The sequence below is a fragment of the Corvus kubaryi genome, unplaced genomic scaffold (genome assembly GCF_017639235.1).
Source record: "Corvus kubaryi isolate FWS band 111438036 unplaced genomic scaffold, C.kubaryi_AGA036_p1.0 split1-131, whole genome shotgun sequence".
Lineage (NCBI taxonomy): Eukaryota > Metazoa > Chordata > Aves > Passeriformes > Corvidae > Corvus > Corvus kubaryi.
Window position 1 is genome coordinate 5,066,657 of NW_024582073.1, and position 17,362 is coordinate 5,084,018.

A 17,362-nucleotide genomic window follows, 5' to 3' on the forward strand; every position below is an offset into this window, starting at 1 on the left:
CGGGAGGTGCACGGGCGGGCGGCTGCGAACGCCCAACGCGGCCTCTCGCGGAGGATCCGCCGCCGCCGCCACCCGGCGCTTCCCCTCCCCCCCGCGTGAGTGACACGCACAGGAAGCGGGCCCGGCCCGGCCCCGCGGCGCCCCGGGCACGGGCTGCGGGGGGCGGCCCGGCCGGGCCCGGCCCCGGGACTGCCCTCCCCGCCGAGCCGGCCTGGCACCGTCCGTGCGCTGCCACTCACCGCGGCTGTGCTTTCGCCGCTCTCCCGAGGCGCACTGCGAGAGCCGCCTTCCCTTCCTCTCGCTGCCCTTTGCTCTCGGTGGTCCTTGTGCTCTCCTGCGTCCCTGAACGCCCGTCCGTGCGCTGAGCAGAGATCACTGGCAGCATGGCGATCTCCTCGAGAACATCCTTGCCTATCTCCAGAAGCAGGACTTGGCTACACACGTACACTCCGGTACCGTGCATCTACTAGCGGCTGATGGCAGCTGCCGGGGGAGCGTAACCACGGGGTAAACACGCTGCTTCTGCTAGTACTGTCCCTCGGCTCAGGGACTATCCCAGCTGGACGTAGTATTTTAGGTTTAACAACTCTTCATAGATTTTTCTTTCCTCCACAAATTTCCTGATTTTATTTTTAGCTACAATAAGAGTGTAACATTCATTGTGTACTGTGAGTATTCCAAAGTGTTTCTATGTTCAAAGTGTTTCTATGAATTTAATGAAGAAATTGATCTGTTTTAAAAGCGGTGGGAAGTAGTGAGCCATTTTTCCTGGTGATTTTCTCACTTTCCATCTGTGAATGCTAGACAGCAACTGCAAGATTCATTGGAAAATTTAAGTACCAACGACTGTCCAAACAAGTTTTGACAAGTTGTGTGTACAAATGGAGCTTGTGATGTTTCAGGACATATATGAAAACTAAAACAGGGACCCGGTTTTTCACAGCAGGTCAATTTGGGGAAAATCAGACTAGAGGACTTCATGGTAACATAAACACAACTCTCAGTGAGGGGAGCTTATTTGAAAGTTTCACATATGGCATGACATTTCACTGGAGTTCACATGAACAACCAACCCTCTCAAAATTTTTTTCACCTAAAATTAAATATCTGAGTATTGTGTACAGGTAATGAATTATGTGATGTAATTGGGTAGGTTTTCATCTTGCGATGTCATTTTTTATACAAACAGTTGTGGAGTCAGCAAAGGTGTTTTTCACCGTTTTGAGTCACTTGTTTCTCCTAAGACAAATCTGTATATGTAGTGCCTCTTAGTGATATCAGTGTCTGAATTTTCATTCCTGTTTTGTTTACTTTGCCATTTAACACAGTTTTGGCTGACATTAAATGACACAGCAGAATTCTAATAGTTTCCTTTGGCTGCAGACACAAGGAAGAAGAAAGAAAACCATGTTTGAGAAAAACACAACAAATAGAAACCAAGAATAGGCTAAGAAGATAAAATGTCTTAAAACACTTTGCTGCAGATCCTCCAAGCAGTTTTCCTTGTAGAAACCTTTAAAGAGAAATCACACTGAGCTGGTGGTGACGTAAAAGTCCACCTTGACCATTTGTGGCCTGTAAAAACTGTTTCTTCTAAGGCTTTGAGTAGCTGAAAGGCTGAAGACAGAACGCCTCTTTGCAAGCTGCATCGCCATCTTCACTCATGGGTTACACTCCAGAAACCCACAAAAAGATACCAAGTTTATGGGAACCCTTTACTACAGGTAGTTGTCACCTTGCACAAGGGATAAAATAAGATGTAAAAACTATGTAGATAATTTTATTTCATAACCATTGTGCTTTAAACTGATTAAACTCATTTTGTCTTCTGGCTAGTAATTATTTTTTTCTACACTGGCATATGCAGAACTAGTTGCAATCTATACAGTATTAATAAACTAAAAATCTATTTGTTTTCTTTAAAAAGCATCTTTTACAATAATGTCTGAAAAAAACCCTCAACCTTTTAGAAGAAGTCAACACCACTCCCTCCCCCCCCCCATACCTTTTAAAATGGTTTTAAAGGTAAAGAACCCCTTAAAACTGCTGGGCAAGCCATACTTTGTCTAAATTTTGTCTGTGGCACTCAACCATAACGCAAAAACTCAGATATACATAATCTCTGAGGTAATTCAATCTGAGAGGAGGATAATTCTACTTGTTTATAAACTCAGGGGCCCAGTGGTTAACTATCCCACATCCTTTCTTAGCATTAATTTTTCAAATCAAAATAGTCAAGGGTATTAACTAACATACTTTTCTAGCATCATGAACCTTATGCCCTAAGGTTGAAATAACATATTGGTGCTAGAACAGAACAAAGATAGGGAAGAATGCATCCAGGTAGGAATGTGAACAGAGAACACTGAAAGGAAAGGATCTGATTTAATTACTGGAAATCTAGTGATTCTTCACTACTCATGTTTTTCAGTGTTCTGAAACCAGTTGAACGTGTAAGAGACTGAAGAACAGCAGTTAAGATGGAGGGTGAACTAATTAAGTATTTTATCTCTTTATTAATGCTGATAATCCTGCTATGTCAGAAAAGGTATCTTCCTCTGTACTAGGGGAGGTTGCCCAAGCGAATACTGTGTAGAACACAGATTTGCAAGCGAGCCATCCATTCTCTGGAGAGAAGAAACTGTAGATGCTTGTTATGGCGGTTTTTTCTAGTTAGCTTTGAAACTGATTTCGAGACCAAAAGCTTCTAAAGGCGGAAGTGGAATTAAACTAATTTGTCATACGTGTCCAACTGTACAGAGAAAAGTCGCATTTACTGAGCACATCCACCAATGCATTCGTTCACACTAACACAAGAAATACACGATTGTAGGGCAGGGAGCAGTGAGGGAAGTTTCGTCTCTCCGGTGCTGTCCATTTAAAGTGCCGGGGAAGCAGCACTTCCCGCGGTGTCACCAAGGCAGGTGGCGGGACGGTGCCACAGCCGCGGGCCCCCGGCAGCCGCAGCTCTCCCGGGCCCCACGAGCGCCCCGCCTCTCCCGCCCGCAGCCAGCCCGCGCCCGAGACGTCATCGCGCGGCGCCGGCGGCGCGCCGGGCACGTGTGGAGTGTTGTGGCTGTCACCGCCATGGCGGTGCCGGAGCTGCTGCGGCAGCTGAGCCGCCGGGCCTGGGAGCCCGCGCTGGCCCGGGCGCGCCGCGCCGCCGTCCTCATGGACGCGCCCTCCGCCGAGGCGCTGCACTGGGCCGGCGGGGCGGGCGAGCTGCTGGCGGCCGGGGCGCTGGCTGTCAGCGCACTGTCCGCCGAGGCGGCGGTGCCGGCGGGGGTGGCCCGCGTCGTGTTGGTGGTGAGCGGGACGCTGCGGGGCGGCGCGGCGACCGCGGTGCGCGGCGTGCTGGAGCAGGGCGCCGTGCGGCACTGCGTGCTGGTGTGCGGCGACGAGGCGGAGGGCGGCGGGGCGGCCGAGCTGGAGGAGACCTTGCGGCGGTGGATGGGCGAGGGCGGCTGCGCCGAGGTGGTGCTGCGGGGCCCGCCGCTCCTGGCGCCCGTCTCGGCGGAGCTCTGCCTGCTGCCCGCCCTGACAGCGCTCCTCCCGCCGCTGCCCGGCCCCGGCGGCCCCAGCCCCGCAGAGGTCGGGCTGGGTGCGCTGCCCGCCGGGCTGCGGGCGGCGGTGCGGTCCCTGGTGGGCGACCTTGACTCTCTCTTCACCGTCCTGGGCCTGCGGGAGGAGAGCTTCGCTGTGGGGACCTTCAGCAGGGTTGTTGCCGCTGAGTTGGCAAGCTACACCCCAGCCAGAAACAGGAGGAGGACAGCCACCAACAAGGCCTCTGTCATCTTTGTGGACAGGACGTTGGACCTCGCTGGTAAGAAATCTGCAGCTGGTATGGGCTGTCATTCTAGAGGGCCCATGCCCACCCCACCGGGAGGGTGTCAGGTAGTTGTGGGAACCCTGGTGACCTGGCATTACCAAAAGTCCATATTCCACTTGGTACCATGCTCCTCCCATCGGTATATAGCTCCAGTTCCGGGTCCTGGATGGGATTACTCTTGAGATCTGGTCTCCTAGAATACACTTGTTGGGTGGTTACTAGGCAGTCATGACAGGTTTCTGGGCTTCTTCTGAAGCTTGGAGAAACATGTCTGGGTTCAAAGTGGTAGTTGCCATAAGTTTGACGTTGTCCTGCTCCAGTAGGAAAACTTGGTGTTCCAGCATTCTGCTGGTGATGTCCTTTCTACTCAAAAACAGCTATTACCATGTGGCATATGTATATTGTAATCTTTTGTCCCAGTGTCAGTTTTTGTGCTTCTTGGATTAAAAGCACTGCAGCTACCACTGCTTTCAAGCATCCAGATCATCCATTACTCACATTGTCCAGTTGTTTTCAAAAGTACCTTACAGGCTGCTTCCTTGACCCCAAACACTGTGCCAAAACCCCTAGTGCCAGGTGCATCCTTCCATGCAGAAATAACTCACATGGTTTTGTTAAGTGGTAATCCCTGGTGTCAGTGGCCCCAAAGTCATACTTAACTGCCTAATGAACTGGTGCTGCTTTCCGAATTAGGAGAAAAGTTGGCATAACTGAGCTGGTTACCCTCCTGTTCTTCTTGGTTCATGTTTAGCATGATCTTACATGATAAGCAGTGTGCAGTTCCATTCCGTAGGCTAGTGGTTTGAAGAGTAATCATTGTATTAACCCACCAGGTGTGCAAACAGTTCTTCATCTGGCAACAGTGGGAGCATGTTTAACCCCATGGCCATGATGGTTGCTTGCACATCCTCATATCCCAGTGGGTCATAGAAATGAAGAGTAAAGCAGAAGGCTCTGCTGGAAATCCAAAGGTTTGTTTCTAGCGCTTCCATTTTGCTGCAAACTAGAGACCCTAACTGTGCCTGTGTGCAACCTTGAGGTGTGCAGGAAACAATCTGCATGTTTCAGACTGAGCCTTATGGATTTCTGTGAAGCATCCGATGCATCTACTTGTCACTCTTATCTTTGTATCTGTCTAAGAAGATACACATCTCTGTATAACCCTTAGCCGTATCTATGTGCCTGGAAGTGTTTCTGTGCATATCTGTATTGATGTAGGAATGGCTGCATTTGCTATTCCCGTCATACATACCTTCTGCTGGCATCCACGGAGTGTGGGCCTGGTTCTGTTTGTAGTCAGTAATTCGGGTCATAATTTTTTGCCGCCACATGTCATGTAGCAAGCACTTGCCACAGTGTTGCACCCTGCAGCTCATCTGTTTCTGAATTTTCCTCTGCATCGTTTTTCCTCCCATAATTTTGCTATTGCGTATCCTTGCACAGCTGTAGGGTTCATAGCTGTCAACAATGTGCTAAAGAGCAGCTATGGATCTGGGCAGTTAATGCTGTGCTGGGGTTGGGAAGATTGATTGGAAGAGTGCAGGAGAGTGGACTTGGATAAGGAGCCTTAAAGTGAAATTGTGAGAAGAGTGTTGGTTTTGGGTGGGAACTGGGCAAGGATTTATGCTCTCAGATGGTGAGGAGAAGTAAAAACAACAAAAAAAAACAGATGTGGGGTGACAAGGAGCTGCCTGACAAGGAGACTCTTGAGAAGGTATGAAGAGAGATAATTGTTACCAGCTTAAACCTGGGAAGTGTGAAATCTTGTACTTCAGTAGGAGAAGGATTTTTGGAGATAACAGCAGGGCTGTAGTGGCACAGCGTTGGAAGGAAACATCCAGGCTCTTGGAGTAAGGATGAGAGATTACAGGATTTATTTTTTAAAGATTCTATTCTCACTATCCATAAATGAAATGAAGATCCCTTCATGCAACATTCTTTTGCTACCAACAAATGTCTCCAGAATTCATTGGTAATTTCACAGAGTTATTCCTATGCTTTGGACATGATACTCTTGCTATCAAGTAAAACGCAAATGGAAGGAAGAAAAATCCATGGAATTTCAGAGGCAAAGCTCTTATGTGGACCTGAATTTAGTGCCACGCAATGAGATTTGTTTCATTGGTTTGTTAAAAACTGTACAGTAAAAAAATATACACATGCAACTCCCAGCATCGAAATTGTGAAATCAGTTTTAAAGAAAATGGAAATGATAGGATTAAGTTGCACCCAATACCTTAATTTTCTTAGGCGTATCCAGCGTTTTATATACTTTCTTCCCTGGCTCCATACCTGTGGCTCCACTTCTTGGCTTCAGGTGAATGAGTCTGTTGAGTTTCATTCAGCCTTACACTTTGTAAAAGCTAAGGCTTCCTCTCTGCAAGATTTCAGTTTGGTATTGGCCACTGGATCTTTTTTTCAAGCTATGATATGTATTTGCAGTCAGCAGTGTAAAAATAAGTAATTTTTCTTCTGAAATGACAACTCAGTGCAGCTAGAAGCCTTCGACTTAGACCTTCTCATTTGGAGCTCATTTCAAACAACTTTTTTAATCTTCCTTCTCTAAAGATGCAAGATTTTGGATTTGATTTGTGTCATATTGATATCTGAATCTTGTCCAGAGTGTGGGCTGTAGAAATGGCTGTTGGTTATGTGTCCACGAATTATGAGAATGCTTTCATATTCCACAGCACTTCCACAACAGCCTGGAAGTTCACTAAGAGCAGGTGCTGGGCTACTTTCTAATTAAGTCAGGCTTCTGCTTTGACCAAGGTGTCTTTGAATCCCTCTGAGTAGACTATCAAAAGGCAAGTATTTTCTAGCTCAAAGGCCTGAATGTAGTACAGGTTTAGGTAGCTCTAGATGATATCTAGAAGAGTTGCAGTTATAGATGTCTTATTTGTTAGCTCGTGTTCCATTCTTATCTAGAACTCTATTGAATACTTTTTATATTGTATTTTTGTATGTTCAGCATTGCTTATGCACACTGTATTTTGTTTGCCTACGTATTGTTTTAATGTCCACTACTCTGCTGTAAAAAGCAGAATAAATCCTCCCAGCTAGAGGAGTACCCTGATAAGCAACACTGGTTAAAAGTCAGAGCTAACTGATAAGCACTGTAATTCCTCTTAATTTTCTTCCTCTAATATCTGCACCCCTAAATATCTGTGTTGTGGTGCCATATTGTAACTCCATCCTCCTTCCATGTGTTTGTTGGTTACCACCTTGCCAGCATTCATATGGAGCAGTATTTTGCAGTTTCCCAGGTTTCTGTTTTCATGTGTTAAGCTCACTGATGCCTTTCAGATACTAGTGTTCAGAACAGCTTGACAGATTTCTCTTCACACTCTTTCAAGCTTTGCAGCTATTTGGGATCTTGGTCTTGCCCACTGGTGTGTGGGGGTAATTTTGAAATTCAATACAGTGAGCAAAAGACAGAGAAGAATGAATAGCAGGGGGTGCCTGTGCAGTTACTCTATAGTTTTGAATAATAACCTTTGTATAGGTGTTCTTGAAGTTGGGTATTTCAATGCTGTCAGCAGCAGCACTTTATCATCTTTAGCACTGTTGCATTTGTCTGTCAAAATCATGGGAATGTTTCCCAAGAGACAAGGCTGCAAACTTGGGTTTAAATTTCTGTATCCCCTCCCTCACTGTCAGCTAGGCATCATCTTTGCATCAGACCTTTGTGCTGGTTGTAATGTTTTCAGCATTTGAACAGATACAAAAGGCACAGTTAGGTGCTCATCAATGAAGTGCAGGTACTATTCTGTTTTGGTGTCTGGGAGCAGCCACAGTGATGAGAAAGTCATAGCATGCCTTTATCGTTCTGCATAATTCATAGTGGAGAATGAGAGTGTAGCCTAACATAGGCCCATGCCTCTCTGGTAAAGGCTGATTCTGACTAATCTCTCTTTTGGATTTTTTTTGTTCTAAGGCATTTGCTTGTAATTGTCTCTTTTTTTCATTATATTTACCACATTTCTAATTTGGAGTGCTTTACTCATGCTCTTTTTGTTTGCAGCATCTTCCAGGTTGATGCATTGGTGGATTGACACTAATGTCTTTTTAGAGGAAATGAACCCATGATTTTTTCTTCCTTACCATCTAAGCTGAGGCCTTGAAAACATAAATACTGAGGCCTGTAGAGTACAGTAGTCCCCTTTTTGTGAACTAGACTGGGGCTTCGACACAGAAGGCAACTGATGCTTAAATTATTATGGTTACTTGAGGTTGAGACTGTGCTGTGAGGAGTGATGGCTGCTGAAAATATTCAAGTGTGAACACACTACTGCACGTCAGGATGCAGCTTCTGCTGTGACATGGCAGCTTCTGCTGTGGCATGATATCTGTAAAGATTTGGCTATCATGGAATAAGCACACAAATTTTTATAATACGTTTCTAAATGCTTCAGGCGTTAAATTTGTTATAGAGGCTTTACAGGGAGAAGAAAATAAATGGAATGAGTTTTTCTTGTTAAAAGAAAAATGCAGGTGACTAGGTCAGTGCAGAGGATTTAGAAATTACAAGAGCCTTCAACAGGTAAAGTGTTCCTCATCTCCAAATTTGCTGCTCTTTACGTACGTTGCAAGACTGTGAGAGATGGGTAATCTGTCATATTTTTATGTCAGTATGCTAATGCTACTGGGCTTGGTTGTGGACTTCTGTGATCCTCCTGCTGGACTGCAGATTGGTTTTTGGGTTTTGGACGAGGGAGGAATTGTGGTGCTTTTTTGTTGGCTAAGATTCAATAGTCAGCTTAATGGGATAGGTAGCTGGCTGCTTTGATATTATTTCATCTGTACAGTGGAGAACGTAGATCTGTCTTTTGGCAAGGTGGAGGAATACTCTAGTTTCCTTTAACGCTGCCCAATTGTTCCTGGGAACATACAGGCTGCTTTTCAGTGCTGTTTAACAAAGTCATCTTAATCTAACACTGGATTAAAAGAGTATGTCAAAACATTGATAAGGAACTGGAGCTCTAAGTATCTATCTTTTTTCAAGGAAATAGGTGTAAACGTTTCTGTGTTCTGACATTTTAAACCCTGTTCTCACAGAGGTCATGTGTTCCCTAAGAAAGGTGCCTCACAGGACTTGTCCCACTAGAGTTATTTAGTGTAAAGTCTTTCCAGTTGGTGGTATTATTCAGAAAAGCATTGAGTGGGTGTGCGGTGTTGAAACATCATGAAAACTGGGATGGGTTTGTCCATATATCTTTCAAAATCACCTGTCCTGAACTAATCTATCTATAAAGTAGGTAAACCAGCAGATGTTGAGAAAGCTTGATAGTGAGGCCAAGATATGCTTTGCATACTGTTTAGGTGCACACTGACTTACATTTAAGCACTCATGGAAGGACAAGTCGCCAGTAGAAATTAGCTGCATTAGTTGTTGGCTAGTGAGCACTGAAGAACTGCTTTCTAAATCAAGCTCCTCATGTTTGGCAACTGACTTTAAAGTCTTCCTATTGCCCAAGCTCTCATTTTGTTTCTGTGGCGTGCAGTTGTTCCTTAAATGTGCTATTTTTTTGTTTCGTTTTTATTTTGAACCAGACAGTACAGCTAGTAGGAGAAAGTAAGAATAGGAGTACAAGTGGTGTGATACAGCACTGGTAATGGGCTTAGGCAGATATTTTCTTGTATGCCTGTCGTTGACGCCTTTCTGGGGGAAGCAGGGAGTGTAGTTAGTGAGTTCCTGTCTGCTATTAAAGAATTGGTTGGTTGACTTTGCAAATTGTGTCAGTTGCAACTTGTAGCAAATGTCACCTATTTCAGTTTGTAACTTATAATGTAAAGAAAAAGTGAAATTAGTACAGTATGATATATAAGAGTTCTTGTATCCTGAAAGCTAGATGTTAGCCTGGCATGAAAACTCCTATTTTGCAGTGGTCAGATAACTTCTTGTCACATGAACGCTCGATCTGTCTGTACTTTGGCAGCATTAAAAACCATCACCTGCCTTGAGCACTGTTGGTCATGAGAAGCTGTGAGCAGAGAGGATCAAAACTAGTCCCATGCACCCTTCTGAAGTCAGTGCAGTTGGAAAGTGACTCCCTGGGATTTCCTGTCCTAGTCTTGTGAAGTTTAACTGTCTTTTCAGGCTTGGTTGATTTATGCAGTTGATCGGGGGGGGTGGTGACTTTTAAAACCTCCAGTAGATGTTTTGTGATTGATTTGATGAGGCATGGCAAAAGCCAGTAGTGGCTGTGGACCAGTGGAAACCTCCAAGAAGTAACAGTTGTGGGAAAGAGACAGAGATGGCACTGGCTGTTTGTGGAAGCAGCTCGGGTACTCTGGGTCTTCCCCCTATGCCAAGAGGAAAGGAGGGATGTTAATAATTAATGTGGGTTTATTTGCATTTGAGGTGTTTCTAGTTTAGCCAAATGTCTTGTCTAGCTAAATGTTGCTTGCTTGCAGCGTGTGTGGAGGGACAGATGTTGCTTCCAGTACATGGGGTGGAGGTTCAGTAGATTACCATTGGTTTTCCCTGTGCAGCTTTGTGAGTGTTGCAGTGTGCCTTACACGTGACCGATCTACTAAGAAGAGTGCAGGGATTTTGTAGAGCAAGGTTGCTTAGGGAGTCACAAAGACAACCTAGCTCATTCCATCTGTACTTCACTGGTCTAACTCTGGCTGGGAAGGGTAGAAAAGAAAGTTGCTGTCATTCTGTAATTGTTGCAGGCTTTGGTGAAACAGATGGGTAATAATCCATCTGAGTGCTCAGATGGCCACACTGCAGTACCATCCCGTGCTGGACACATATGCCTTCTTTGCTTTCCGTGGATAAAGGCATTGCCAGCAGAGAGTTTGACTTCACTTTTCTCTTCCATTTTCATCCTTCCATCTCTTTTCATCTTCTTCTGCAATACAGAATAGTGGATAAACCATGGAAGACCATGGTTTACAGCCTGGATATCTGGCTGCTGTAGAATTGCTGAAGACAATTATAATAATAATCTGACCTCAGCAATGTTCTTGATGTAAGGGTCTTTTTTTGGATTTATGGAGCATGTAAAGCTAATTCAGCTGTTGGAACAGATCTTCTCTGTCTTTGGAAATGATGAAAACGTAAGAGCAGATAGCTGCCACACAGACACACTTAGATGGAGTGGGACCATAGCCTGAGACAACTTTTTCCTGCTTCAAAAGTTCCTGTTTTTCTGTGATGAAAGCCAGGAGAACAATACTAAGCTCAGCACTGCTGTCCAGCCCTGTGTTGATGGCTGAACCATAGCCTAAGTGGCAAAATACAAATACCTTCAACTTGTTCCTGATGTAAAGGCAAAAGGTTTCTGGTCCCTCTCTCTTGACTTTTTTATCTGTAGTGTGTGTCATGTTTTTCTGCTTTGAATTGGTTCACAGCCCTAATATTTTCTAAGTTGGTTGTAGAGCCTGCGTTGAGAGTTCATGAATGGAAAGAAAAGCATGTGTGTTTGAAATCAGGAAAATTGAAGAAAACATGCCAGCTGGAGTTCAGAGTTTCTCTTGGAATATGGTCAAATGGACATTTTATACTCTGTAATTTGGGTTGGCTTAGTTATTTCGTGTTTATTTCACCTGAGCTGCCCTTGCTTTATATAAAAGTGATGATCTTGATAGTGGCATATCATTGGTAATTGTTTATTTTAATATTAGGCTGGCCTGTCTGTATAGCTGTTTATGTAACTTGTATACAGTCCTTTCAAGCACAGCCCTATTAGTTTAGGTAGAAAAGTGCAGTATGCATGTGAGTGTATATATAAATATTTGCCTGCTTTTTTTAATAACCATTGCAAATATTATTTAACAACTTCCTTAGGCAAAGAAAAATGTTTTTCATGTCTAAGTGTAAAATCAGTCAATATCTTAACAGCTGTTAAACTAAGTCTAATTTGAAATGTTGTAAGTGCTTTTAACTTTACCCATTCTAGAAATTAATTGTACTTTTGCAGCAAAATGTTTTTGAGAAGCTAAGTGTGATCTTGATGTTATGAATACCAGTGTCCTTCTCCCCAAAACATGTGGTTATTTTCTTTTCAATTCCTTGTGTTTATTTTTCTAGTTATGCACCTGATAGTTTTTGGGTCTTTTTTTTTTTTTTTTTTCCTCAGGAGCAGTTGGTCATCATGGTGACAATCTTGCAGAGAAGATTCTTTCTGTGCTTCCCAAACTTCCTGGCCACAAGACTGATGTGATGGTTAACATGGTGGAACTTACAGCACTGCAGACTTCAGATGAAACTTGCGCTGTTATAGCACCTGGCTGCTTAGCACAACCAAAGTAAACATTCTTTTCTTCTTTCTTTTTTTTTTTAATGTTGAATATGTTTGTTATCTCTCTGTGAAAAAATGAACAGAGAACAAGTCTTTAAAAAAACTAAAGAAAACAGTCAAACTTACAGCAAAACCCCATCTGGTCATAATTCTGCTGGAATGTAAGTCTATGTGTGTGCATTAAGTGAGTAGGCCAGATAAGACTTCCAAAAGTGGGAGAATCTCAAGACCTTTTAGATTTGGGTTGTTTAAATTGCTGTAGATTACTGTAGCACAAATCAGTACGGGTTAACACCAAGAATTCTACTTGTGACATTTCTTTTTCTGCCTAAGTAATAGGTCATGCAAACAGGTAGTTCTCAATGGTGACGTTGTTTTTCCCATAAGCCTCTTCATAAAGTTAGCTGGATGCTAATTTTTGTTAGAGTACATGTTAATTTAAGGTCTTATCCCTGTTTTCAAACACAATACCTGTGGAGAAGGACAATAAGGCACAAATTCAGGTATACAGACAGCTTCACGAGGGACTGATTTTTGCTTAAACAAGAACAACCTAAAAGCTGTAACTTCAGACAGTTGTACTTAGCTATGTATAATGTGTAGCTAAGACTTTACAAGCAAAGTGCATCAGATTTGATGTTTCACTTTCTAAATTTAGTTGTCCAAACCAAAACTTTCCTGCAACTTCTGTTACTATGCAAAACCAGAGAAGCATACCAGGTGCTGGTTTCATTCCACAAAAAAATTTTCTCAGCAGTGCTCTAGAAATTAATGCAGTGCAAAGGAGATTAAAAGTTCTTTCTCTTTTACTATAATGCTCTTCTCATATATTAGAAAATGTTTTTTCAAGATGGGCTATCTAATATAGTTCCTATTCTTCTCTTTTGACTCATTTTGTGATTTCACACCTGCACTGTATCCTTCTCCTTCCTTTCCCCCCAACAAAGATTTCAAAGATTTCCACCTTTAGCAACATATGGTCTTTATTTTCTGAGAGCCTCCAGATCCTTTGTCACCTTCCATCTCCCACACGTGCTGTAACTGGGTCCAGTTTCTAGGTTTTGCACTGCATACCTTTCTTCTTCCATAGAAGTTGGAGAGAAAACATTTCCTCATAGAGATGGACTCAGTTGTAACTTACTGCCAGGGTGACTAGCTTAAATAAAATTTGATCTGGTTTGCTTCTCACTGCCTGCTTTCCAGCTGATTCCTGAAGTAGAAGTGAGATGTCCTCAAAGATCTATCTGCATAGCAAAATGAAGAGGTCATTGTCCTTAGTAGAGTTCTGTGGTAGCTGTTCATGCTAACTTTGAGTAAGTATCAGAAACAAAGAAAATTCTGTCAGTGTGGGCTACGGAAAAAAAAAAATAGCTATTTACTGCCCTGAGATTGTTGGCCTGTGCTACCACTCCATTGTTTCTTCCATTACTGACATTAAGGAGACTAAAGGTAGTGCTGGTATGACTTCACATGGCTAAATTATGACTTCAGTCATGTATTCATGTTTTTAGGAACAGCTGACAGAGTTCTACTATGTTCTAAGGTGGCTAGTAGTATATATGTACATCAAGGTTTGTTTGCCTATTTGCTGGCTAATGGGAAGGTGTCCTCTGTTAACAGTAGTTAGTCTTAACATGTTTTTCAAAGTCTCATGTAGACACAGCTGGTTAAGGAACAGCAGGATTTGGCTACAAGATGCAAGTGTGGCAAAGTTGGATGATAGCAGCTGATACGTAGTACCAAAGCAGTGGTGCAATTAACACACCAGTCTTCAACAGCTTCTCCAAAATACCCTCCTTCTAAAAAGGCATGGTACAGAATCTGTTACACTGGAAATTTTTAGGAACAGATCAGGCAAATATTTTAAACAGTCTTAATCTTGCCTTGGAGCACAGCAAAGGGACTACATGACCTCTGAAAATCCCTCTTGTGATCACTGTTCACAACTGAAGAAGAGTTGTGGGTCTTATAAGAGTCTGCAAACTCCAAGGAAAGTGACAGTGTGATGTTCAGCCTGTCATTCACTTCTTCTCCAACTATATAATGATCAGGAATAGTGTCTAGTTTAAAATAGGCACTTCCAAACTAGCTTAAGACAGTTGATGAAGAAATGATGGCTTGAAACCATAACAGTGGCTGAATGTGTGGCTGAAGGTGGTAATTTCCGTTCTGTTCAACAGGACTATTTTCAGTGTTGGATTATAAATGCTGACATTAATCATCTTTGCTAGTGTAAAGTGGTTGTTTTTCTGAAGCACTGAAATGGACTAAAGATTCCCACCAGTAAATTTCTGTGTCAATTCCATAAGAAAGTCCTTGGGATATTCTCAATTTCTCATCAACTTGGTTGTTGCCCTTGGTAACTGGCTCAAAAGTGTTTCTTGTAATTGAAAACTTAAGTCTTCATTTATGTTTGTATATGTTGCATTGCAAGGAGTGTTCCTCTGCTTGTAAATTTTCTGTTTACTCTGGAGTGAAAGTGCCAGCCTTTTCCCCAGAGACATGACCAGTGACTTCAGTTACACCCAAATGAAATGCGTGACGACTCTATCACATGAAATTTTGTGATCACACTGTAGCATTTCAGACTCACATATTCTGAGTATTTTTTAAATGTTTTCATTGTTTTCTCTCAAGTAATATTTGAGCACGCTGTAGTGAGGGGAGAGAGAGAGTCTGGTCCTTGCATACAGCTTGCTATATTTAACTTCTCTTATGGAATGCCACTCCAGCAGGAACATCTGGGCTGAATTACAGAGTTAGCAAACAGAATTAATGAATAATTTATGGTTGGTGTGGTGAAATAAAGCAGGGTTCTTTTCTCAAATCTAAGGAAATAATGGGCTTCTTTAAAGATTTAGATGAAAATGTAAATGCCATATGCTGCTTGAATTACTGTACTTTGAAGGTGCTCTCTTTGTGAGGAAGGGAATTTCTTAAAAAAAACCAACCCAAACTATTCTACAGTTCTTGATTTTTTTTTAGTCTTATTACCCTCAAAAATCTCACAAAGTAATTGTTTGCCCTGCTGTAGTCACTGACATGTTACTGTTCCAGTGTGGATGACAGTAGAGTTATGCTCTTCGAGAATTGTGTCAAAATATTTTATTCATTTTTATATACAGATGGAAGTACATAGCAGAAGAGAAACAGTTTGTAGATATTTAGCTAAAGACATCCACTCTTGATCAGAACTGCTGGTTTCTGATTCAGAAAAGCAGGAGCCACCCTGTTGTTTCAAACAAATGATGCCTAATAGAAGCGAAATTGTAGTGAAAGCTTAGTGGTAGGCGTGATTTGAAAAAATTGATTACAGTTCTCTTGCTGGTCTTTGTATTTTGATAACTCATAGAGTGTTTTTGGAGGAATTCTTCCAAATTTCAGCTTCTGATTTTAAGCATGCATGTAGTGGCTTCTAGGTGTTGTCTGTTTGGATGAATGTCGAGCTCTGTGTGTTTGTGAGCAATCCATCCCGTAAGTTTGATAACATCTTGGCCACATTGTTTCTCAAAGTACCCATCCTGTGTTTTTAAGATCTCTTTTTAGCATGTTGAAGCATCTTGCTGTCAGTAATTAGTTTATCTCGATGAAGGTTTATCTTTTCCACCACTTGCAAGCTGGGAGCTGAGGCGCATGGAGCTCCCATGGCTCCCTAAAACCCCAAATCATGGTTCAGATGCCTAAATCCTGGTCACAGGCCTGTGGTGTGTGAGAATTAAGGATTTATATGTGGGCAACAGAAGGAATATCTATGTTTACTGTTTTTTCACTCTGCTTTATTATTAGCCAGGAACACTTTTGATATGCTCTCCTATTTTGCTGAACAGACTGAGTATTTAATTTGCTTATGCACATTTCAAGAACTTGCTGAATAGAGATTTCTTGCCTGTTTTTCCACTCTTGCTTCCTTTCTCCAATGTTTGCAGGCTTCTTAGAATTCAATATGGTGTTAAAATCTTTTAAAAAGTCCACATTTTTTATTTAAGATATATATGTATTTAATGCAATATACAAAGAACCATTGGACTCTTACAGCAAGCGTTTTTCCATAAAGATGAAGAACTTTAATGCAACACAGTTCGTGTTTGGGCTGCTATGCCTAAAGCAATTCAATAAGCAATATAGCTGAGCTGTCTGGGCACTTTTGACAGAGCAGATGGAGCCACTAAATCTCCTGTATTTGCATTGGAGGGAGAAATAGCAAGTTGAGAATGAAGTGACCATGTTGATGGGTGTGATGCAGAAAGCATTGTTATGCAGGCCAAATGTTTGAGTCACAGCACCCACAAAAATCTTTCTTTAGGTCTTGTATAAGGAATGGAAAGGTAGGTGTGCTGGGGGGAGTGGGTTAAAAATTAGGACATTCCTGGAGATGGACTGATAAAATTTCAATGTCTCATGTTAATGGCAGTTGAAAATACATACTTCTCCCAATCATTCTGAGTTCTGAGGTTGTTACTCACATTTTGGACTGATCAGTACTTTTTACAAATGCTACGATTTGGATGGAGAAGAAAACTCTGCTCCAGCTGCATCTTTGCATTTGGATGTGATGTGATGATTCAATGCTCCTCTGGTACTGTGGGACTTGGACAACCCTGAACGTAAAGGAAGTCCATGAGGTGAGGGGACTTTTATTCCAGTCCTGGTTCTGCTGTCAGCTTGCAGCATGATATCTCACAGGTCACTTAATTCCTTTCTGCCTCTGATTCCTCTTGTAGTCCGTGTCCAAGGAACTTGTTTCCTAAACCAGTAAAACAGGGAGTTTCTTAGGATACAAGTTTGCATACTGAAGGCAGAAAAATTCTAGGGGTTCTGATCTTCGGGGTGCAATTAATAGTGCACATGAGTACAAGGGGAGTTAAGGTGTCAAGACTATCGAACGCAGGATCTCCATTTGTGCTTTCTTTGGTAGTGTCCTTCCCACTCCTACTCGCAGTGCTTTATTGCCCTGGGGTGGGGGGACAGTTTTGAGTTGTATTCACCTGTCCCCCTTTCCTGGGAACTGATGGAACAGCAGTTCCTGTGATCTCTGTATAGCACACACTGCAGTAGTCTTTGAGCAGTCACATGTATCATGTGAATTTCAAATGAAAGAGGTGTGTGTGTGTATGGCAAAGAAAAGGGCAACAAGAATTAAAACTGAAGAGGAGATTAAAGTCTCTCTTTAATCTGGGATGTGGACTTTTTTTGAATCGTTGATTTTACTCTCTTGGAGTTTTTTTGTTTGTTTTTTTTTTTATCAAGGAACAAGCATCTGAAAGATATTGGTGTTTTGGGG

The 17,362-nt window shown here is 42.6% G+C and overlaps 1 protein-coding gene across 1 annotated transcript in view; it reads left to right on the forward strand.

The window, feature by feature from the left end:
• The first annotated feature begins 3,063 nt into the window (after positions 1–3,063).
• The window catches only part of SCFD2 (sec1 family domain containing 2), a 195,569-nt gene continuing 181,270 nt past the window's right edge, over positions 3,064–17,362 (forward strand). The window contains exons 1-2 of the mRNA XM_042053407.1: positions 3,064–3,823; positions 11,920–12,088. Of these exons, the coding sequence (XP_041909341.1) occupies positions 3,088–3,823; positions 11,920–12,088 (905 nt within the window). The 5' untranslated portion in view covers positions 3,064–3,087. The remainder of the gene's footprint in view (positions 3,824–11,919; positions 12,089–17,362) is intronic.